The 25,047-nt window shown below is 40.4% G+C and overlaps 1 protein-coding gene and 1 non-coding gene across 6 annotated transcripts in view; both read right to left on the bottom strand.

Annotated features, from left to right (window-relative positions):
* The window catches only part of Ccar1 (cell division cycle and apoptosis regulator 1), a 52,938-nt gene extending 28,945 nt beyond the window's left edge, over positions 1-23,993 (bottom strand). For 2 of the 5 annotated variants that reach the window (XM_041655419.1, XM_041655423.1), the window contains exons 1-12: positions 23,876-23,992; positions 22,602-22,723; positions 18,225-18,397; positions 16,700-16,744; positions 15,478-15,510; positions 14,049-14,242; positions 10,186-10,300; positions 9,888-10,080; positions 7,609-7,738; positions 6,764-6,925; positions 1,320-1,545; positions 690-803 (exon numbers count right to left, since the gene is read on the bottom strand). In XM_041655419.1, coding sequence (XP_041511353.1) covers positions 690-803; positions 1,320-1,545; positions 6,764-6,925; positions 7,609-7,738; positions 9,888-10,080; positions 10,186-10,300; positions 14,049-14,242; positions 15,478-15,510; positions 16,700-16,744; positions 18,225-18,397; positions 22,602-22,674 — 1,458 coding nt within the window. In that variant the 5' untranslated portion in view covers positions 22,675-22,723; positions 23,876-23,992. Of the gene's footprint in view, positions 1-689; positions 804-1,319; positions 1,546-6,763; positions 6,926-7,608; positions 7,739-9,887; positions 10,081-10,185; positions 10,301-14,048; positions 14,243-15,477; positions 15,511-16,699; positions 16,745-18,224; positions 18,398-22,601; positions 22,724-23,542; positions 23,647-23,875 lie in introns of those variants that run through there. The other 3 variants (XM_041655420.1, XM_041655421.1, XM_041655422.1) reach the window with 3 other exon arrangements.
* Positions 121-187, bottom strand: LOC121451147. Its single transcript, XR_005974680.1, has one exon. It is a non-coding gene; the product is annotated as a small nucleolar RNA SNORD98 (small nucleolar RNA).
* Positions 23,994-25,047: the final 1,054 nt, after the last annotated feature.

Below are 25,047 nucleotides of genomic sequence, written 5' to 3'. Positions count from 1 at the left end.
AAGAGAAATAATCATTTACATATATAATATAACCCATCAAATTACAAATAGATACTCAGAAAGGAAAGGTACAAATCCTCCCGACATTTTTACTACCTCTGGTATCTGTCAGTCAAGGAAGAGTTCAGAGTTCATCATGTTCCACACTGCATTTCAGCAATGGAATAGGATTTACACATCATAACTCATCCTCTAAGTATTTCATCAGATACGAGTTCTTTTAGGGCCGGCAGTGATGGCACAGGTCCTAAATCACAGAACTCGGGAGGCAGAGGCAGGTGGATCTCTTTGAGTTCAAGGCAAGCCTGGTCTACAAAGTGAATTCCAGGAAAGGCTCCAAAAGATACACAGAGAAACCCTGTCTTCAAAACCAAAACCAAACCAAAACAAAACAAAACAAAAAAAAAAAAAAAAAGAGTTCCTTTAAAGAAACAAACTATGTTTAAATACAAACCTTAAGAGCATCCAAGAGATTTTATTAGGCTACAAGTATAGAGCATCAAATTCAAAGCTAAACTAGAACTAAATAATATAGTCACATTCTAAAATAAGAAAAATATGTAACGATATGAAAGTAGATTTAATATCATTAAACTAACATTTAAAATGTGCACTTTCAATTCTATGTAAACACAGTAAGAGCTAAGATAAATAAATATACAATAAAATCAAAATAAATTTCATTTTACCTTAACAAGTCTAGCAGGATGCTGAAATCCATCACGAAGTTCTTGTGGGTCTTCAGCAAGAGCACATGACTTATGATACAAATCTTCCATACTTGGGCTAGCCATCAGCATTACCTATTATAGTCAAATAATTCAATCCTGTCAAAAGTCTAAAGTAATGTAAAGAAAATGAGAAGTACTAATAATTACCCTTACATGTAAGATTTTTTCCTAAAATTAGAATGTAAAATGCTATAGAAAAAGAATGGTATTAGATGCCTCTTCAACCTTACATTTTCAAAGAAGGATTTTTTTTCAGATCAACCTTTTAAAACAAAAGCAAACTGACTAAGCAGTGTACAGAAAGCTACCCTGAAGACTAGTCTGTAGCACATTTATACCCAACTTTAAGTGTTATCCAGATCTACACAAAGTCATATGGCACTCAGCATTAACTGGCTCACATTTTTTGGTTTAAACTGACAACAATAGCCATTGTTTTATAACTTAAGAATTAAGACGGATTAAAATAACATTTTTAAATAGCTCAGAAAAATCAGGCAGAGAAAACAGGGATTTGGATTCCTCTAACAACCAGTTTCTAAAGGATAATTCCAACAGCTATGAGATTCATCACAATGACATACAAACCTTTGCACTGTACAGGTGGTCAGCATCAGGTGGATCAAGAATAGCCATATTTTTTTCTAAGGACTCTACTTCTCTGTGCATCACATAAAAATTGCAGTAATTTCCCAGTTGAAATGGTCTTGACAAAGGAAAAGCATCCACCCATGTAAACTGAGCATCAAAAAAGTCACTAGGAATATATAAATTCTGATAACGGCGCCTTAGTTCCATCATGTCACAACTGGGACTGAAAAATAGACATAAACAGTGAGTAAACAGCCGTAAGACCAAAGTTAGGCACATATCCACTGCTGAAACTTTATAAAAGTGACAGTGTAAAAACCAACAGATTCAAATCTGCATACGTTCACTGCTGAATAAATGATATCTAAATGTTACTTTTACTTCTCTATTTTTTGTGTGTAGCTTATAATTCCTTAGAAAAAATCTTTAAAATAACTTATAACCCCGATTCAACAGAACATCTGAACAAAAGAGTTTTCCCTCAGGTCAAAGCAAATATACTTGAAAAATTCTTACAGTTCATACAAAAAAATGTATACAAAGAAGTGATCAGAGGCATCAAGTTAATATCTGAGTGTTTTTAGTCACATCTATGATACGTAGAAAAGTACAATTTTTATTCTATAGTAAGTGCCTCGATCTAGCATACTTAAATTGAAAAATTCCTGAGTCACGTGTGATGGCAGACAACTTTAATCCTAGCAGCCCAGAGGCAGAGGCAGGCAGAAGTCTATGAGTTCAAGGCAAATTCACATGAAATCAAAATCCAAATTAGCTCTGATAATCCACCATACACCTCAATATGAAAACCCATTCCATATTACTAAGCAAAGAGAGGATATGTTTCTGGCTATTTATATCTGACAATGACCTTTTGAAAAATACATACATACATATATACATATATATATATATATTTGTCTATATGTGTTGCTTGCGCACCAGGTCAACACCTGGTGAAAGGAGGTTAGAAGAAGGCATCAAATACCCTGGAACTAAATAGTTGTGGTAGTTTGACTAAGAATGGTACTTATTGGCTCATAATTTTGAAAGCTTGGTCTGCACTTGGTGGGACTATTTGGAAAGGATTAGAAGGTGTGATCTTGTTGGAAGAGGTCTGTCACTGGTTGTGGGCTTTCAAGTTCTGAAAGTTCATGAGATTCCCAGTTACCTCTATCTCTGCCTTGTGCTTATTGAATAAGTTACTTCTACAGAGCCATGCCTGCCTACCTGCTGCTGCTATGTTATCTGTCATGATGGTCATGGAATCTAGCACGTTCTAGAACAGTAAGCCCCAAATTAAATGCTTTCTTTTATAAGTTGCCTTGTCATGGTATCTCGTCACAGCAATAGCAAAACAAAACAAACAAACAAACAAAAAAACCTAAGTCAGTTGTCATGTAAGTAATGCGAATCAAGTTTGAGTTCTCTGGAAGAGCAGCCAGCATTCTTAAACACTGAGCCATCACTCTAGCCCTTTGACAATATTTTAAACAATAATTTCATTTTCTTTAGCAGGACAGTGGGGAAAAAAGAGAAAGAAAAATAAACTCAAAGATAAGTCAATTTGGTAAAAGTATCACCTACTAAACACATAATGAATTAAAGTGGACAGGCAAGCATAGTGACACTGGCCTGTAATTCCAGAAATTGGGAGGCAGAAGCAGGAGAGTCATTGAAAGTTTGAGGTCAACAGGTCTACAAAGCAAGTTCTAGGGCAGCCAGTGCTACACAGAAAGACACTGCTTCAAAAAATCTAAAAGAATAAATATAAAAATTAAAAATAGGCAAAAACATCAACAGTCAAGCGGTGGTGGTGCATGCGTTTAATCCGAGCACCCAGGGAGACAGAGGCAGGTGGATCTCTGCGAGTTCGAGGCCATCCTGGTCTACAAAGTGAGTTCCAGGACAGTCACACAGAGAAACCTTGTCTCGAAAAACTAAAAAAAAAAAAAAAAAAATGCAAATAGAAATAAAACAAAGACTATGAAATACCAACTAATCTATATGTAAAACTGTCTTTATTTGAAATCTAAAATAATAACTATAGATTGTGGCTGTAGCTCAGTAGTAATGCTGGTAGACTCTTCAACAGCGGGTATATGTACAGCTTCATGGCTGGTGACAGAACACCTCCGCTTTGAAGACACCACTGTCAGAATAACAGAAGTGTGAAAAATACATCGCAAGGTTTTGTTTTTATTTTTTTCAAGTGTGTATCTGTATGTCTGTTTACGTGTGTGCACCGTGTGCACTCAGGTACCAGAAAACGGTGTATGAAAAGGATTTATAAGCTACTCCATGTGGATGCTGAGAACTGAGTCCAGTTTCTCTGAAAGATCATCAAGTGCTCTTAACTACTGAGCAATCTCTCCAGCCACTTCAATTTTGTTTTTAATTGTTTTATTACCATTTTTAATTATGTGTTGGGTAGATCTGTTTGTGGGTATGTGCACAGGTAGTTGTCAACTGCAGAAGTGGTGCTGGATATCAAACTCATGTTCCCTGCAAAGGCACTACACACTCCTTTAATTTTTTTGTTTTTTTTTTTTTCCGAGACGGAGGAAACCCCTGTGTAGTCCTGACTATTGGGACTTCACTCAGTAGACTAGGCTGGCCTCAAACCCACAGATCCGCCTGCCCCTGCCCTCTGGGTGCTGAGATTAAAGGCGTGTGCCACCACCACCCAGCTATACTACACCCTCTTTTTTTTTTTTTTTTTTTATTTTTCGAGACAGGGTTTCTCCATAGCTTTTTGGTTCCTGTCGTGGAACTAGCTCTTATAGACCAGCCTGGCCTCGAACTCACAGAGATCCGCCTCCCAAGTGCTGGGATTAAAGGCGTACGCCGCCACCACCGCCTGGCACTACACCCTCTTTTAACTGCATTTTTTTTCTTTTTTTTTTTAAAGATTTATTTACTATGTATACAGTATTCTGCCTGCATGTATGCCTGCAGGCCTGAAGAGGGTACCAGATCTCATTATAGATGGTTGTGAGCCACCATGTGGTTGCTGGGAATTGAACTCAGGATCTTTGGAAGAGCAGCCAGTGCTCTTAAACACTGAGCCATCTCTCCAGCCCTTTTAACTGCATTTTAACAGCCCACTTCCTTCAGTTTTATTTTTAAGGAAGAGAATTATGTCCAAATTTTCCAACACTAAAATTAACAAGTCATATTTTGCCCCAAGGCGGGGGTAACACCTATAACGAAATAGAACGAAGTACAAACAGTTCATTTCCCTTTATACACATAACCATATTAGTATCAGGAAATTCTGAGGTCTACAACTACAGATGAAGAGGTTTAAAGCTTTTATTTGCAATTGGTTCACTTAATGTTCTGGAAATTTACATAAAGGTGGTAAAATGAAATTGTGAAAGTCTAACTTGGAAAGAACTAGATGGCTAGTATATTTCATATTCTATCACCAACTTTTCAGAGAAAAACACTGAATATTGACAACAAATAGAATAAAAAAATCACTCCATATAACAATATTTTAGAGGCTGGGGAAGTACTTTTGATTCTCTTTGGATTTTTCTGAAATATCCTAACTATGTTAAAAGTAAACATAGATAAAAAACTAATATAACCTAAGAATACTTGCTGATTTGACCCCAATTATATAACCATACTGTCACAAGGTAAAATTTTCTAGGCATTAAACAACAAACACTAGTTTCTTAAATCTAGAACTTACTATACAGAAATTTTAACATTTGATAAGCTAGTATCATGAATATTCATGTTATCTATTTTGAAAGGTAGAAATAGCTACCAATGCTAAACAGCTTTAAACATAATTTTTCTAATTTTACTGTCAATCTAGGGTTTTTTTTTTCCTCTTCCTTTTTGTTTTTTTTTGTTTGTTTTTTGTTTGTTTGTTTTTGTTTGGTTTGTTTTTGAAGACAAGGTTTTTCTGTGCAGCTCTTGCTGTCTGGGAACACACTCTGTAGACCAGGTTGGTCTTAAATTCACAGAGATCTGCCTGCCTCTGCCTTCTGAATGCTATATTTAAAGGTGTGCACCACCACTGGCCAGCTGGAACTTTTTCATTTTTCATTTTGATTTTTAAGACAGGGTCTCTATGTAGTACTGGTTGTTGTGGAACCTGATTGTTGTTGACGTGGCTGGCTCCAAAGCACAGAAATACACCCATCTCTGCCTCCCAAGTGCTGTTATTAAAGGCATGTGCCACCACATCCATCTTTTCTTTTTTCCACCTATGATCTAGGTGTACCATACTACTAACTACCACAATGAATTACAGAGAATATGAAACTGTTATATATTAGGTTAAGTGCTATAGATATTTAATGCAACTTCATAATAATCCTGTAAATTTATGAGATTTTGTAGATTACGCTGAGAAATGCATTAACCTCCTTCTGACTTCAGATTCTAAGGGTTAATGAATTTAAAAATACAAGCATGTAAATTACACAAGTTTGTATACATATATATTAAGTCAATTTTCTATATTACAATACCCTGCCACAGTTAATTTATTTTTTTATGCTTTCCAAGACAGGCTTACTTAACAGTCCTGGCTATGTGCCACCACAGCCCATCCGACACAGTTAATCTTTTTTTTTTTTTTTTAAATATTTATTTATTATGTATACAATATTCTGTCTGTATGCCTGAAGGCCAGATGAGGGCGCCAGACGTCTTTACAGATGGTTGTGAGCCACCATGTGGTTGCTGGGAATTGAACTCAGGACCTTTGGAAGAGCAGGCAATGCTCTTAACCACTGAGCCATCTCTCCAGCCCCCCCGACACAGTTAATCTTAAAACTGGCTTAATAATTTTATTATTGTTTCATCACAGAACAGATTATCTGCAATATTAGAAGTTACAGTAAATCCTGATCCTAAATTATTCTAACCTTAAAGAAAAATTTCATTATAAAGAAACATTATCTAGAAGCTTGCTTACTTGGTTGCTTGGGGTTGGTCTGGTACTAGGACTGAACCTAGTGCCTTCAATACTGGGTAAATCCTCTCTAGTCCTGGACTATGTTCCCAAACCATAGATGCTTCTTTTAAGTAGTTGCTTTCCTAATATGTATTCAAATCTAATTCTTTTTATACAGAACTACATTCCAAATTCAAACTGCATTTCTTTTATTTTTTTTTTTTTTGGTTTTTCGAGACAGGGTTTCTCTGTGGTTTTGGAGCCTGTCCTGGAACTAGCTCTTGTAGACCAGGCTGGCCTCGAACTCACAGAGATCCGCCTGCCTCTGCCTCCCAAGTACTGGGATTAAAGGCGTGCGCCACCACCGCCCGGCTTCAAACTGCATTTCTGACCTCATAGAAATAGCACAAAATGTTACTAAATTTTATAAAAAAAAAAAATATATCCATAATTATATTCTATACCAAACTATGACACTACTAATGAAATTAAACAAACAAATACAGAAGAGAAAACTTACCAATCTAAAGAAAATTTTGAAAACTGCACTGTGTAGCGTGGAACAACACGACGAACTCTCCGAGGGGATCGCTCTCTTTCTCTCCGGGGTGACCTCTCCCGGGAACGTTTCCTCTGAGGTGATCTTTCTCTGGATCTGCGTCTTTCTCTGTCCCTTTCACGACTTAAAGCAAGGATGTCTAAAATCACTCTGGGGTCAACAGGATGGCCCAGCAGGTATAGGCTCTGCTATCAGGCCTGAGGACCCGAGTTTCATTCCCAGAACCCACATGGTAAAAGAAGAACAGACATTCCAAGTTTTCCTCTGACCTTCACATATATACTATGGCATAGGAACGAACAGATGCAAATTAAATAAATGTAGTAAAAATAAAATCACTAATATTTATTGGTATTATTAAAAGGCTCTTGCCAGGCATGGTGATATACATCTTTAATCCCAGCACTCAGAAGTCAAGAGAATTTAGAAGTTCCAGGTCACTCAAGGTTATATAACTAAACACAAATGAATAGTTCTTTGAAATATTTTTCTTTCTTTCCTTTTCATTTCTTTTTTGACAGAGTCTTGTTATACAGACCTGGCTGGCTTGGTACTAACTATGTAGTCCAGGATGGCTTTATGCCTTAAACTTATAGCAACTTCTCATTTATTTTATTCATATAAGTATTTTGTCTACATGTAGGTGTGCACCCCCTGTATGCCTGAGAAAGGCAGGAGAGAGACTGAGAAACCCCTGAACTGCCACCACATGGATGCTGGGAACCAACCCTGGGTCCATAGAAGAGCAGACAGTGCTCTTACCTTTAAGCTGTTTCTCCAGCCCACAATGTTACTTTCAAACATACCTTCGGTCATCTTTCCTATTAGGTACTTGATCCCCTCTGTCATTCCTTCCTGAAAATCTAGACGGTGGATCTAATCTCCGTGCCGGCTGAGGCTGAGACACTATACGGACAGGAGGCTGCAATAAGCCAGCTTTAAAAGATACAGAAGAAAAAATTTAAAAAATTGTTAAACGAAGCTCAAAATACATCACAAGGCCCAGTAAGATAAAGATAACTAAGTAAGTGGGGTTCACCAAAGCTATCTGTTTCCCAAGACAACAAAATATAGTTATTTCTAAGGAAGAGATTGTATCTGGCGATTTGTCCCTGGTACTGAAAACTAAAAATTTTCTTTTTCAAATAATATAGTTATCTATTTTTCCACATAGAACAATAAAAGTCAATTTCTTTGGTACAATGGAAGCAAAATAGGGATAAATCTATGCTAAAAAGTAGAATATGGCCAAGTGGTGCTGGCAGCGCACTCCTTTAATCCCAGCACTCAAGGCAGTCCAGCATGGTCTACAGAGTGAGTTCCAGGACAACTACAGCTACACAGAGAAATCCTATCCAGAAAAATAAAGCAAAACAAACAAAAAGTAGAATGTGTATCAAAGTTCTTTGCTACGTGTGATGGTTCATGCCTTTAATCCTAGCACATATGGGAGACAGAAGCAGGTAGATCTTTGTGAGTTCAAATCTAGCCTGGTCAATGTAACAAATTACAAAACAGTCAGGGCTAGAAGGTGATACCTTATCACAAAACATAGCAAAAAAACCCAGCAGAATTCTAATGAATTCTTTGGCTCAAGTCTAAAACCATCAATATTGACTATACTCATTCAGAGGAAAAGGGAAGCAGACAAAAGAATGGATTCTTTTTCATGGCTGGCTGGTCTTCTGTTATTACAACTAGCTTGGTGTGTGTATGGAGGGGGAGGGGTGCTCAAGACCAAACCCAGGCCCTTGCCTATCTGAAACAAACACTGTACTTCAGAGCTGCATCTTAGGCCTCATCAAATATATTTTTATTTTATTAACCCAGTTTTCAAAATATCTTCTGTGTGTTAAAGTTCTTTGCCTGTATGTATATATTTATACCACATTTGAGACTGATACCCTTGATGTCAGAACATATTCTAGACAATGAAAAATTTAAATTCTCATTTCCTTTTTAACATCTCATAATTCTATAAAGATTTTAGACTATATTTTAAAACAAAAGGAAACAGAAAAACAACTACAAAGACACTTTTCAGCCAGGCAGTGGTGGCACATGCCTTTAATCCCAGTACTTGAGAGGCAGAGGCAGACAGATCTCTGAGTCTGAGGTCAGCCTGGCCTACAGAATGTGTTCTATGACAGCCAGAAATACACACACAAAAAAACTTGTTTCAAAAACCAAAAGAAAAAAATAGAGGCGGCGGGGAGACAGGGACGCGACATTTTTCTTTTAAAATTTGCTTAATATCAGAATTACTCAAACTATGACCTAGAAATCAAGGGCTACAATTTGCCAACACCTAAAGTATATACACTAAATCAATGAATACTATGGAATAAGATAGCCGGAGAATATTAAAATACCAGTTGGGAGATTATTCATTTGCAGGGGGGAAAAGGATTCCTTTAAACCAGAGGAATCTCTGGTTAATGACACCTGCAAATAATCAAATTCCATATTAGTAACATTGGGATAACTGAAAGCATCTAAAATGATGCAGCATGGCCTACCGGTGGTGGTGCCTTTAATCCCAGCACTTGGGAGGCAGAGGCAGGCAGATGGATCTCCGTGTATTCAAGGCCAACCTAGTCTACAGACTGAGTTCCAGAACAGGCTCCAAAGCTACACAGAAAAACCCTGTCTTGAAACACCCCAAAGAAGGCAAAAAAAAAAAACCAAAAAAACAAGTTTCAGGACACCCAGGGCTACACAGAGAAACTAACCCTGTCTTTAAAAACAAAACAAAATGATACTTAAGCTTCCTTTCATGTTTTCTCAAAGTCCCTAATCTCTCGTTTATTAGCAACATGTTCCTACTATTTCAGCAATTTAAACATCTACACATTTATTAGAAACAAGAAGTGGGACTAGAGAGATGGCTCAGTGGTTAAGAGCACTAACTCCTCTTCCAGAGGACTGGGGTTCAGTTCCCAGCACCCACATGACAGCTCGCAACTGTCTGTAACTACAGGGAACCCAGAATCCATGACAAAACATTAATACACATAAAATAAAATCTAAAAACAATGACAAAAACAAACAAACATAAGAAGCAATGATACATTATATTTAATACCTTTCTGCTGTGGTTGCTGTAGTAAGGGCTGTGGTTGTGTCTGCAATAGTGGCGTAATAGAAGCAGCGGATATCTGGGCCTGCAGTAATGACTGGGGTTGGGGCTGTGCCTGAACACCGAAGGTTGTCTGTGGCACAATCGGCTGAATTACAGCAGTAGGAGTCTTCAGTAAAGGTTGGGTTTGGGACTGATTCTAAAAACAAACCAAAATAAATAAATAGAAAATTTCTTTGAAAAGAAATTACATTGTAAACCAGCAAAGTCAAGTATCAAGTTTCTATTGCACTTTATTATGTACCTGATTTGGTAGTGTTTGAATTCTTTGTGCATTCCATTTAAAAGGCATATTAGGATTGTAAGTTGCTTCAACCAATACTCTATCACCAACTTGGGGGGTTTTCCCTTTAACAGCACTGGGGAAAAAAAACATAAATATAAACACAAGAAAGATTATACCAAAATGACTTATATACTATTGAAGAGCTCTTACCACAAAAAAAAATTACATATTTTTGTTTGTTTTACTTCTCTTCTTTAGGAAACAGGGTCTCTTTTATGGAGCCTTCGCATGCCTAGAACCTTTGTATTACCAGGCTGGCGTCACAGATCTGACTGCTGCTGCCTTTCAAAGACTATAGTGATTTTAAAGTATATTACAACTAAAATGGAAGCCTGGATAGTATTATTTATCTTTTAAAAGTGCTTTTAGATTTATAAATGTTTTGCCTGTAGATAAAAATGCAGACCATATGTATGCAAGGGCCCACTGAGCTCAGGAGGGTGTCTGCTCCCTGGAACTAGATTTACAGGTGATGGGAACCAGACTTGGGTCTCCTGTAAGAACAACAAGAGCTTTAAACTTCTGAGCCATTTCTACAGACCTTAAAGATTTATTTTTATTCTTAATCATCTGTTATGGGTCTCTTGTGGATGTGCTTAGACAAATTGGTACCCTAGAAGTCAGAGATATCAAATCCCCCTGGAGCTAGAATTATAGGCTGCTGTGAGCCACCTGATATGCTGGAAATTGAAGAATTGTCTTTTGCAGGAGTGTGGAGTGCCCTTAACTGCAGAGTCATCTCTCCAATCCTAGACTCACTTTTAAATTGATTACATTTCACCTTCTGTTGTATGTAAAAAGGAAGGTTTCAAGCACAAGAACAATTTGCCCTTCTGTTTTCTCAATGCCTCTCTATGTACAGAACTGTCACTACAATAGCCCAAGGGTAAGATTTTAGAGAGGATGGAAAAAAGGAGGCACAACAGCACAAAAATCTTGAACAATAATAACACAGCACATACTTCAGAGGAAGTGCATTAAGATCACCTAAGGAAACTGGCTAAGTGGGCCATAGTAGTTGTTGTGCAGACTACACGAGAAGTCAGCCATGGCTCCAAATGCCTGCTGTGACCACAGAGGATCACTGGGTTCTGCTGGCCACTAGCCTAGCTCCAGGTTTAGTGAGAAACCCTGTCTCAAAGGAATAAGGCAGAGTGAGGACTGATGGCGCATTTCTTTAATCCCAGCATTAGGGAGGCAAAAACGGGCAGATCTCTGAGTTCGAAGCTAGCCTGGTCTACAGAGCGAGTTCCAGGACAGGCTACAGAGATACAGAGAGAAACTGTCTCAAAAACAAAACAAGAACACCAAACACGGGGGCTGGAGAGATGGCTCAGTGGTTAAGAGCACCACCTGCTCTTCCAAAGGTCCTGAGTTCAATTCCCAGCAACCACATGGTGGCTCACAACCATCTGTAATGAGATCTGTGCCCTCTTCTGGCCTGCAGGAAGAGTACTGAGAATACTGTATACATAATAAATAAATAAATCTTTAAAAAAAAAAAAAAGACCACCAAACACCAAATTAATTGAAGGGGGAATTTTTTTTCAGTTAAAAACAAATGTCTGGCCGGGCGGTGGTGGCGCACGCCTTTAATCCCAGCACTTGGGAGGCAGAGGCAGGCGGATCTCTGTGAGTTTGAGACCAGCCTGAGCTAGTTCCAGGACAGGCTCCAAAGCCACAGAGAAACCCTGTCTTGAAAAACCAAAAAAAGAAAAAAAAAAGAAAGAAAGAAAACAAATGTCTGACAAAGAGGTTTAATCCTAGCACTCAGAAGGCAGAGGCAGGTGGTTATCTAAGAGTTCAAGGCCAGACTGGTCAACACCTTAAGTTCTAGGTTGGCGAAGGCTATGTAGTAAAACCCTGCATCAAGAAATCAACCAAACAAAAGAATAAAAAACAGAAACAAAACAAAAAAAACCCTTAATGTTCTTTGGCTAGACTTGGTGGTAAATACCTTTAATCTCAGCCCTCAGGGAAAAAAGGTAAAGGGACCTCTGTGAGTTCACTGTGATCCCTGTCTACAGTTAATTCCAAGCCAGCTAGGGCTACACAATGCGAACCTATCTCAAAACAAGCCCTCCCCCAATTTTTTTTTTTTTGTTTTTTATTTTCCTTTGGTTTTGGTTTTTCAAGACAAGGTTTCTCTGTAGCTTTGGTGCCTATCCTGGAACTAGCTCTTGTAGACCAAGCTAGCCTCAAATTCACAGAGATCCTCCTGCCTCTTCCTCCTAAGTGCTGGGATAAAATGCCTATGCCATCACCACCAGGCTCACCCCTAAATTTCAGGGGTACAGGAGTTGGCTCATTGGGTAAAATGCTTGCTATACACGCATGAGGACTCAAATCTGGATCCCAAAAAGTCACATGAAAGCTAGACATGGTGGCACACACCCGTAACCACAGGACTGGGAAAACAAAGACAGACAGATCCCAGGGACTTGAAGGCCAGCGAGTCTAGCAGAGATGGTGAGTTCCAAGTGAGAGACCTTGTACTAAAATAAAGATATGAGAACAATAAGAGTAACAAAGCTGGGGCTTAAGAGATGGCTCAGCAGCCAGGTGGTGGTGGTGCACTCCTACAATCCCAACACTTAGGAGGCAGAGGCAGGTGGATCTCAGTTCAAGGCCAGCCTGATCAACAGAGCCAGTTCCAGGACAGGTTCCAAACCAGAGAAACTCTGTCTCAAAAAACTAAAAAAAACAAAAAGAGAGAGAGAGAGAGAGAGAGAGAGAGAGAGAGAGAGATATGCAATTAAGAGTGTTGCCTGTTCTTCCAAAGGATTCAGGTTTAATTCCTAGTACCCACATGGCAGCTCACAACTGTCTGTAACTCCAGTTCCAGGATACTAAGATATCTGGTACCCTCACACCAATGTACATAAAGTTAAATAATATATATAAAGGCATACGCTTTTAACCCAGAACTCAGGAGGCAGAGGCAGGCAGATCGGAGTTCGAGGCCAGCCTGGTCTACAAGAGCTAGTTCCAGGAGAGGCTCCAAAGCTTAAAAAAAAAAAATGAAGGGGGTGGTTGTTTTGAGACTGGATCATGCATAGATATAGATATATAGATATAGATGTAAAGAACAGCAAAGTCAACCTCTGGCCTACACACATATGTTCTCAGGTGAATGTACCTTTCCTTTAAAGCACATAGGTGCTCATACACAAATATACACACACAGACAACTGAGAAAATAAGCTAAGTCAGTATTAAATATGTAAAAACAAAACAAAGATTCGATTTTAAAAGCCTATTTCAACCCCCATCTTACTTTATTTATTAACTGGCTTCAACCTCCATTTTATTTGTTTGTATAGAGACAAAGGTCTTTCTATTAAGTCCCAGCTGTTCTGAAACTCACTATGTAGATCAGACTGGCCTGGAAATCACAGATCCACCTGCCTCTGCCATTCAAGTAATGGGTTTTAAGTTTTATGTTACCACATCTGTCTCAATTTCTAATTTTATTCTCAGCCAGAACATGAATGTTCCTAGAACTGCCACCTAGCTGACAAAACATTTATAAAGAATTCAAAAGGGATCAATTAGCATTTATTACCAAGTTTGAGGATTGAACCTGATCCCTGGAATCTACATGACAAAAGAAAACCAACTCCCACCTATAACCTCCATAAGTGTGTAATCCCTCCACCCCCCAGATATAAATATATAAATGTAAATTTATTTTAAAAGGGCATTAAGTATAAATATACAGACATTACGATTTCAAAATAAAATTACAAACTATATTTTTTTCCCATTGAGTATGTATTACTACCATGTATCATCTATCAACATCTAATGGAAGTTTTTACCCAAGCTGAAAGAATACATCTTCATCCACAAATCCAAATGTATCATGTAGCTTTGTAACCACTCCTGTGAAAACACGCTGCTTCTGAGGTTGAGTTTGCTGCTGACTGGACCTTGGTGTTGGATATGATACAGTAATCTGGGCCGCAGGCTGAGGAGTTGATAGGCTAAGACTTGTGGGCAATGCAACAGCTGGCTATTGAACAAAAGCAACATCACATTAAGACTTGCAGCTGTCTAAAATAAAGAGTAAAAAGACTGTAAACTCAGGATCTGTACTAGTAAAGTAATAGCTCCATTCCTAAAACAAACTGGAAAAGAAAAAAAAAAACTAAACTAGGCATGGTGGTGATTGCTTATAACCTGCAGAGTCGGAAATAGGAAGCTACTCCACTCCACTGACCAGACAGTCTAGACTGTAACATGAATTCCAAGGCAGTGAGAGCTCTGGACTCAGACAAAACAAAACAGTAGATGACACCCAAGGAATAACACCTGAGGGTGTCACCTGATCTCGAAAAACCAGTAAATGTATGCGTGCTTATGTATGTGCACAAATTTACATACGCATACCAAACCCTAGGTATGGAGGTTCATACCCAAAATCCCAGCTGAGGCATGAGGCTCAACTGTTACAGAATATTATTTTAAGCTGTGTTATGTTTGTTTATACTGTGTAACATTTGTTTAATGATGCACGGATTTCTGCATCAACAAACAAAACAAAGTGACAGAGTCACAACTTAAAGCTACACAAGAAATTACAAGGTGGAAAGCTTCTATACTATCTGGGCAGTTTCAGATACCCAGTTTCCCACCAAAGAAACTGCCTGCTATTGGTTAGTAGTTGAAGTTTTATCTAAATCTGTACATAAAAACAAAAACATATTTTACTCCTTCCTTTAAAATAACTGGAAGCGCCAGGCAGTGGTGGTGCACGCCTTTAATCTCAGTACTTGTGAGGCAGAGGCAGGAGGATCTCTGTGAGTTCGAGGCCAACCTGGTCTACAAGAGCTAGTTCCAGGACAGGCTCCAAAGCTACAGAGAAACTCTGTCTTGAAAAACAAGAAAAAAAAATTGGAAGCATATAATACACAATACACTATTGTCAACAAACACAAACACACTACCACACTTTCCATCTTTATCTAACAATAAGTATCAAAATGTTATTACACAAATCCAACAAGTATTTTTAAACTCCTATTGAAAAACTACAACAGAAATATAACTAAAGAAATAAATTAGCCAGGTGGTGGGTGCACACGCCTTTAAACCCAGCACTCCAGAGAGGCAGGTGGATCTCTGTGAGCTCAAGGCCAACCTGGTCTACAGAGCAAGTTCCAGGACAGGCTCCAAAGCGACAGAGAGAAACCATGTCTCAAAATAAGTAAATGAATGAATTAATGAATGAATGAATACCAAACTAACCTGTGTTAGAATGGTCTGCTGAGGCTGCTGCAACTGAAAGCAAGAAAAAACAAACAAGATCAATCAGGTTTGCTCTTTCAGAGATGATTTACAGAGGTATTCTTGTTTTTCAAAATTTTATCTTTAAAAATGTAGCTATTATTTTATCATGTGTAAGGGTGCTTTCTTTACCTGTGATATGTAACTGTGCAACAAAAGCATGCCTTGTGGTGGCAGAGGCCAACAAAAGACATCAGATCCCCAGGAGTTAGAGATACTGGTGTTTGTGAACTACTGGACATGTGTACTGGGAATCTAACTCTGGAACTGGAGTTACAGTTAGGAGCCACCACACAGTTGCCGAGAATTGAACTCAGATCCTCTGGAGGACGCAGCTAGTGCTCTTAAACCCTGTGCCATCTCTCCAGACCCTGAATCATTGTTTTACACATTAGTTTATTTATTCACAACAAATTTAAAACACATAACTAATTACAAGGTTACTGACAACTATTTCAAACTCATTCAATAAATAAATACTAAGCTACTTTTAATCAAAATAAAGAAGTTGGTGCCTATAGTGATGGTACACTTTTTTTTTTTTTTTCGAGACAGGGTTTCTCTGTAGCTTTTGGTGCCTGTCCTGGAACTAGCTCTTGTAGAACAAACAGGCTGGCCTCGAACTCACAGAGATCCACCTGCCTCTGCTTCCCGAATGCTGGGATTAAAGGTGTGCACCACCATCGCCCAGCTTGATGGTACACATCTTTAATCCCAGCACTTGGAAGCAAAAGTAGGGAGATCTCTGTGAATTTCAAGACAGCCTGGTCTGTGTTAAGAGTCCCAAGTCAGCCGCGTGGTGGTGGCGCACGCCTTTAATCCCAGCACTCTGAAGGCAGAGACAGGCAGATCTCTGTGAGTTCGAGGCCAGCCTGGTCTACAGAGCGAGTTTTAGGACAGGCTCCAAAGCTACAGAGAAATCCTGTCTCAAAAAAACAAAACAAACAAATAATTATATTAAGCTAAATTTTTGAAAGCAGATTTGTCTGGAGGGCTGGGGGAAATGGTGTGTTGGGTTTCATGTGGATTTAGCTGTTCCCTATCCTACCCAAAGATTAAAAAAAAAAAGTTCACATTTTACGCTGGATAGCAAGAAGGAATTTAAATGGTGTGTTACTTCAATTTGAGGGAACAGGAGAATTGCCATTTTTAAATCAATTTTTAACAAAAAATTTAGACTAACCTGTTGTTGCACACTATACAAGGTCTGCTGAGGTTGTGAATATTGCTGAAAAAGATTATTAAAGGAAACAGAAGGTTACGCATATTCGTTTTCAAAAGTACATACATATAAAAACTAGTAAAACTTTCTAAACCAGCTATACTTATCTAAAATTAACAATATGGTAGTCATTTTTACTCTGAGAGCCACTGAAGCCAGAATTTTCATAAAATAGTTATGTATAAATAAACAACTCAGGAACATAAGAATAAGATTTCACTGAGCTCCAGTGCTGTAGTCTTTAATCCCAGCACTCGGGAAACAGAGGTAGACAAATTTCTGTTGAGTTTGAGGCCAGCCTGGTATACAGAGTGAGTTCCAGGACAGCCAAGACTATAAAGAGAAATCCTATCTTGAAAAAACAAAAACAAAAAATTTAAGATTTCTGACTCTACAACTATACTTTGTGCTGAGCGCAGAAACATTCTGTTGTTTTGTCATCAAATAATCCTGCTATCAACGCCAGTAAAGCTTCAAACTCAATATTCTCCTTCTCTCCTTTCTCAAGTGCTGAGATTACAGGTTTGTACCACCAAAAATAAACACAATGTAATTTTATTTATTTAATTTGGTTTTTTTCAACACAGGGTCTCTCTGTGTTACAGCTCTGGCTGTCCTAGAACTCACTTTGTAGACCAGGCTGGCCTCGAACTTGCAAAGATCCACCTACCTCTGATACAATGTAATTTTTAACACCAAGAAAAAACAAACTTCCTGTGTGTGTAGTAGTTTTTCGGTTTAGTTTGGTTTTTTTTTAGACACGGTTTTTCTGTGTAGCTCTGGATATCCTGGAACTCGCTTTGTAGACCAGGCTGACCTTGAACTCAGACACCCACTAGCCTCTGCTTCCCAATTGCTGGGACTAGGTGTGTACCAGAATCACCTGGCTACACAGTTCTTTTTTTTTTTTTTCTTTGGTTTTTCGAGACAGGGTTTCTCTGTGGTTTTGGAGCCTGTCCTGGAACTAGCTCTGTAGACCAGGCTGGTCTCGAACTCACAGAGATCCGCCTACCTCTGCCTCCCGAGTGCTGGGATTAAAGGCGTGCGCCACCATCGCCCGGCTACACAGTTCTTTTAATCTACAATTCTTCATTGTTTAAAAGACAGAGGTAGCAGCCAATCATACTAGCACATACTTGAGATGCTAAGTGGGAGACTCATGAGTTCAAGGCCAACACGAACAATGCAGACAGCTTGTCTCAAAAACAGAACAAATGAAGGAGAAAACAAAGGAGAACAACTCCAGGCACCAACTATCATTTTTTTTTAATTTATTTATTATGTATACAGTGTTTTACCTGGGTGTACACTTGTATACCAGAAGAGGGCACCAGATCTGATTACAGATGGCTGTGAGCCACCATGTGGTTGCTGGGAACTGAACTTAGGACCTCTGGAAGAATAGTCAGAGCTCTTAACCTCTGAGCCATTTCTCCAGCCCCTCAACTATCATTTTTATCACCTCATTCATCACATTGAAACTCACCTGCTGTAATGCAGCTGCAGCAGCTGCAGCTTGCTGCTGCAATGCTGCAGTCTGTGTTAACTGATAGTTTGCTGGCGTTTGTGTGGTAAGGCCTGCCGCCGCCAATGCAGTCTGCTGGGTATAAATGGTAGGAGATGCTCCCAGAAGTGATGGTTGCTGAACACCTAGTGCAGCTAAATTGAGATTAAAAGAAGAGGGATCAAGATTACTTGGCTCCTTTACAAAAATCTCCCATGACCTTCCATGACAAATACAAGAAAAACTGGCTTCACTGACCTACACTGGAGTAACCAACCACCTTTACCTAGATCCAGAGTCTAATCAAAAGTATTTTTCAGAGATGAATATGTGGTGGCATATATACCTCTAACCCAAGGACTAAAATGAAGGGGGTAGATAGACAGGAAGATATCTGTGAATTTGAAGCCACTTGGTCTATATAATCAAGTTCCAGAACAGCTAGGGTTATCACAGAGAGGCCTAATCTCAAAACAAAACAAAACAAAAACCTTTTTTTAAAGTAGTGGTGGTCCCAGCACTCGGGAGGCAGAGGCAGGCGGATCTCTGTGAGTTCGAGACCAGCCTGGTCTACAAGAGCTAGTTCCAGGACAGGCTCCAAAACCACAGAGAAACCCTGTCTCGAAAAACCAAAATAAATAAATAAAGTAGTGGTGGTGGTGGGGGCTGGAGAGATGGCTCAGCGGTTTAAGAGAATTGCGTGCTCTTCCAAAGGACCAGAGTTCAATTCCCAGCAACCACATGGTGGCTCACAACCATCTGTAATGAGATCTAGTGTCCTCTTCTAGCCTGCAGGCATATATGCAGACAGAATATTGTATACATAATTAATAAATAAATAAACGTTTTTAAAAAAATGTTGTGGGGTCTAGGGATAAAACTTGGCTGGTAGAAGGCCTGCTTAGCACTGCTTAGCACATACAAAGCCCTAGGTATGATCCCTAGCAACAAACAGCATAAACAGGTGCGGTGGTACATATTCCAGGGCAGCACCTGGAATAGAGGCCAAATAAAACTATAAGTTCAATGTCACCTTTAGTTACACTGTAAATCCAAGTTTAGCTCTGATCTCAAAACACAACACCAAAACATGTATAGATATTTGTGGGGGCATGGGGTTCAGAAGCAGGAGCCAGGCCCAGTAGGCTCAATCTTTCTTCCTGCTGATCCAGATGTAGAACTCTCAGCTACCTCTCCAGCACTGTCTGCCTACATGCCACCATAATGACAATAGACTAAACCTCTGAACTATAAGCCAGCCCCTTAAATGTTTTCCTTTATAAGAGTTGCCATGGTTATGGTGTCTCTTAACAGCAAAAGAAACCCTAAGACAGCAGTTGAGAAAATTCCTCCAACACTGGCCTATACTCAAGCCTGTGGGACATTTCTTAGAGATTGATGTGGGAGGGCCTAGTCCACTGTGGCCCACCCTGGCTGGTGGCCCTAGATGCTACATGAAAGCAGACTGAGCCAGCTATAAGGAGCAACCAGGAAGAGATATCCTCCATGGTTTCTGCTTCAGTTCCAGCCTCCAGGTTCCACTCTAGAGATACTGCCCTGACTTCTCTCAGTGATGTGTCTTAAAACTGTGTGACCTGACAGTTTTAAGATGAAAGATGAAACAAACCCTTTCCTCCTAAAGTTGCTTTGGGTTATTTTTTTTTTCCCCACAGCAATAATAACCCTAAAATAGAAAAACATGTTTGTTCTTCAAGTTGACAAAGGGTCAATTGTCCTGCTTTTTTTTTTCTGAGTTAACTAAGAAGAGGGAGCCACAATTGAGAAAATTCCTCCACAACAGGCCTGTAGACAAGACTGTGGGGTATTAGTCCCTGCCTCGATTTCTCTCAGTGACGGAGTGTCACCTGAGAGTTCTAAGATAAAATAAATCCTTTCCCCCCACAAGTTGGTTTTGATTATGGTCTTTATCAAAGCCACAGAAACCTTACTAACTACCCAATGGATAAGGGTGCTTGCTACCAATCCTGAGACATGAATTGGAACTCTGGAATCCACATGGTGGAAGTTGTAAACTGTCCTTTGACCTTCACATATGTACCCATACAGATACATAAAAATATATAAATGTTTAAAAAAAAAGCTGGACAGTCGTGGCTCACGCCTTTAATTCAAGCACTCAAGAACAGAAGCAGGTGGATTTCTGTGAGTTCAAGATTAGCCTGGTCACAGGACAGGTTCCAAAGCCACACAGAGAATCCCTGTCTCAAAAACAAAACAACAAAAAGACAAAAAATAAACAAAAACCACACAACTGAAAATTCTGATGAAGATTAACTAACACGTACAAAGCCCCAGGTGGGTGGGAGTAAGGGAGTATAAAACAAAAACCCACAGTAAATAACAAATGGCCATTTATTTATTTATTTATGGCTTAATGCCTCTGGAAAATGGCTTTTTTCTTTAAACTTTTCTTTGCAACTTTAAGCGTTTCTTTATGATGCTTACACCTATTTTTTTTCCTTAGCCTATTAGTTACTGGGTTTTTAATTGTTTTTCGGTTTGTTTTGGTTTGGTTGAGACAGGGTCTCACTATGCTTCCCTTGCCTGTCCTAGAACTTGCTATATAGACCAAGCAGCCCAGACACTCATAGAAATCCACTTGTCTCTGCCTCCTAAAAGCTCTGGGATAAAAAAGAATGCCCCACCAAGACCAGTTATATATTGTTTTTAAAAGACCACCCCCTTGTGGTCAGGGGTGGTCTGAAACTTACTAAGGAATGCCTTGAACTTCTTTCTAATCCTCCTGCCTCTGCCTCACAAGAGCTTGATTTCAGGAATGCAGTAGCACACCCAGTTTATGAGATGCTAGAAATAAACCCAAGGCTTTATGGGTGCTGTGCAAGCATTTTACTGCCTAAGCTGTGTCCTCTAAGGTTCCTGGCAATTAAATTCTTACAGAGTCAGTATTTCTACATTAAATTCAAACAAGTGAAAACCATAATTGAACTAGCAATATGACTCAGTGGTTAAAAGCACTTGTCATGCAAGTCTGACAGCCTGGGTTCAATCCTCAAAACCCATCGTCGAAAGAGGGAACCAACTCCCAAAAGCTATCCTACACACACACACACACACACACACACACACACAATGATAAAAAGGTGAGAAGGTTCATTGGGTAAATGTGCTTGCCACCAAGGCTGGCAACCTAAATTCAATTCACGAGACCTACTGTACACAATGGAAAGAAACAACTTCCACCACTTGTCTTGACTTCCAAATGTGTAGTGTCTCCAACCCCCAGAGGGACACAGAAATGTAACTTTAAAAAACACAAATTATTGGAGAGGAGGGTGTTGAGACAAGATCTCTCTATACAGTCTTGGTTGTCATGGAACTCACTATTTAGACCTCAAACTAAAAGAGATCCACCTGCCTCTGCCTCCTGAGTACTAGAATTAAAGGCATACACCACCATGCCCAGCATAAATAAACAAATTTTTAAGAAAAACTATCATATAAATCATTTAAAATTATGGCATTTAGATATATTTAAAATGTATGTTTTCTTTTTTGCTGTTATTTTAAGTTTACTGTTTTTGTTTCTTGTTTTTGGTTTTGGGTTTTGTTCTGTTTTGAGGAAGGTGCCACCACGCCTGGTCCAAAACATGTCTTAAAACTGAAAACATTCTAAATAAAAGTTATTCCATTTGAACTTGAAACTCAGATAGATTAAATCCCCAGCACCACAAAGAAGAAAGGAAAATAAGAAGAGAGAAAAGGAGGGAGGTTGGTTCACTCTAATAAATTACTGTTTTATAACACATAACTAAAGCAATTTTAACTATTGGCATGGTGATGCCCACATTTAGCTCCAGGGAGGCACAGGCTGGAAGATCTCTGTGAATTCAAGCCCAGCCTGGTCTACAGAGTAAGTTTCAGGACAGCCAGACTACACAGAGAAACCCTGTCTCAAAAAACTTGGGGGGAGAGGGGAGAGATAAACTTAAGATATTTGAAAAGCCAGGTGTGGATTACTGCTAGTGGAGACCCTATCTCAAATGCAAAACAAAAATGATGAAGCGCAGTGGAAGAGGAAGAAGGAGAACACATGTGCGTGAAGAGATTATGGCAAACCCATTAGTAGTCTGACCGTCATAAATCTAAAAACTCTTAAGATGCAAATACAAAAAAAGAAAAAAAGAGCTACAAAACCGCCCAAAATGTTGGACAAAGAGGGTTTTTTTTTGTTATTGTTGTTTTAATTTTCAAAAGTATCTTAATAAAGGATACATCTTCGAACACATCGCTCTCCGGTGCACTAACTTCCATCCAATTGAGACAGCCGCCCCCCGCCTCCACACACACATTCACAGCGCGAGGGTTCCATCGCCTGACCTGGTTGTGACACCGCAGTGGCCGTAAACTGAGTAGCCCATGGTGGGTTCTTCTGTCCTCCAAACTGAGCCATGATGCAAGGAGGGAAAAACCTTCACTTGTTTCTCCTCTACCGCAGGTATCTATGAAGAAAGGAGTCTTGTTTCAAAGTTCAACCAAACTACAAATATCACAAAAGGCTATTTTAGAGAACTGACTGATACGAAGGACATCCTCCAAAAGAAATAAAATGTGTGCAAAGAAAACTAAACACTATCGACAAGGTATACCCTATTTAAAAGGGATCCTTAGGGGTGGAATTAAAGGGACTTCTTTCAGGTTTGGTGGCACACGCCTTTAATCCCAGCACTCAGGAGGCAGAGGCAGAGGCAGGAGGCTCTCTCTAAATTCCCGGCTAGCATAGTTTATCCGGTGTTAGAGCTAGGGCCACACCGTGAGACTGAATATACACAAATGAAACGGACAACGAAATGACAGGCGCCGAACGTCCAGCCTGAGAGCTTTCTTCGGGCAATGTGGAGGTCAGGCAGTGGTTAAATCAATAACGGAAACGAGACACCCCCTCCCCCATAAAGGCATCGATAGGACTACCATTTTAATAACGAACGTTACTTGAAGGACTAGGGAAGTCACTATGGCCTTTGTCACCTTGCCTTCCACTCCGAGGAGGGGAAAGGCAGTTGGGAGAACGCACGTCTCTAAAAGAACCGCCGCGAAGACGCCCTCTCCCCCGAAGTCAAAGAGACAAGGAAAGGAGGGGCCAAGCATCCCCAGCTGGGGACCCGACCAGCCGGGCAGTGACGCCCATCTTCCTCCCGCCCCGGCCTCTCTAGCGCGCAGGCCGCGACGGTGGAAGCCAGCGGCCCAGGGCACGATCACGGCGCCCACGGGGACCCGCGGGCCATCGCAGTCCCTGCGGCTGGTCGGAGCGAGCCTCTCACCCCGAGGACCGGCGAGGACTCGGCGTCGCGGCAGCGCCAGCTCGGGCACGCACGGCCTCCGCCCGGCCAGACTGAAGGACGCAGGCCGTACCTGAGGGGCCGGGAGCCGGCGCGCTGGGGGAAGGGCGCGCCGCGCGGGGCCTGCTCCGACCCGCACAAAAGGGGCCGTGTCCGTCGCCCGCCTGCCCCGCCGCGGCCGCCATCGCCCGCCCTCCCGCCAGCCCGCCCGCGGCCTCCCACAGCCGGCGTCCCCGACCCCTCCGCTGATCCGCCGCGAACGGAAGCGGCCCTGACTCGGACTCCCGCAGCTCCCGAGCAAAGCGCTGACCAGACCTTCACCTGAGTCGGGTCCGGTTTACCAGCGAAGCCATTTCAAAAGCCGTCAAGCTCAGGCGCATGCGCCAACTTCTCCCTCTTCCTCCACGCCGCACCTCCTCCCTCCCAGCTCCGGGAGGCCTGACGTTCTCCAGACGTTCGGCGTGCGCGTTCGCCGGGACGCCGAGCGAGAGCGCGCCCGACCGGGTTACCTTGGCTTCGCTTAACAATGAGCCGGTTGTCCTTGTGCCCGGCTCTGAGGCGAACGCCATTCTCCCTAGTTACAGAACCAAAGGGAGTCACGTGAGCAGGCCGGGGTGGCCGCCATCTTGTGGTTGTCCTTTTTCTATTCTAGTGCTATTTGCTTGGAAGAATGAACGTGTAAGATATATAGATAGATAGATATAGATATATAGATATATATACATATATAATATAGATATAATTAACATAAAAAATCAATATTTGGAAAATATACTGATACATGTGTGGTAGGATAATCTTTTTGTATACTGTCTGAAGATGTATCTCTCTTACCTCACCTGCCTAAGGCACCTTCTGATTGGTTTAATAAAGAGTTGAACGACCAATAACTAAGCAAGAGAGGATAAGCAAGAGAGGATAGGCAGGACTTCCAGAGGAGAGACACAGGATCTATTTACTATTTGCAAATCTCAGAAATGGTACTGAGGCGAGTAATGGGCCACATGGCAGAATGTAGATTAATATATATGGGTTAATTTAAGTTTTAGGAGCTAATTGGAGCCGGGTGGTGGTGGCACACGCCTTTAATCCCAGCACTCGGGAGACAGAGGCAGGCGGATCTCTGTGAGTTCGAGACCAGCCTGGTCTACAAGAGCTAGTTCCAGGACAGGCTCCAAAACCACAGAGAAACCCTGTCTCGAAAAACAAAAACAAAAAAGAAAGAAAGAAACCTTGTCTCTAAAAAACAAACAAAACAAAAAAAAGAGCTAGTTGGAAACATATCTAACCTAAGGACAAGATTTCATAATTAAAACTCTCCATGGTGGGGCAGGTGGAAGGACTAACTAGTTAATATCACTGACTGCTCTTCCAGAGGACCTGGTTCAAACCCCAATACCTGTTAGGGATATTTCTTAAAACGAGCCTCTCCCCTCTCCCGCAAATAATTCCAATCAGAGCAAACAGAATAAAAGATGCCCATGTTT

Source organism: Microtus oregoni, unplaced genomic scaffold (genome assembly GCF_018167655.1).
Source record: "Microtus oregoni isolate MIOR12 unplaced genomic scaffold, Mior012 000007F_ref0000211, whole genome shotgun sequence".
NCBI classification, from domain to species: domain Eukaryota; kingdom Metazoa; phylum Chordata; class Mammalia; order Rodentia; family Cricetidae; genus Microtus; species Microtus oregoni.
Note: the sequence above shows the minus strand (reverse complement) of the source record. Positions and strands in the feature narration are given on the sequence as shown.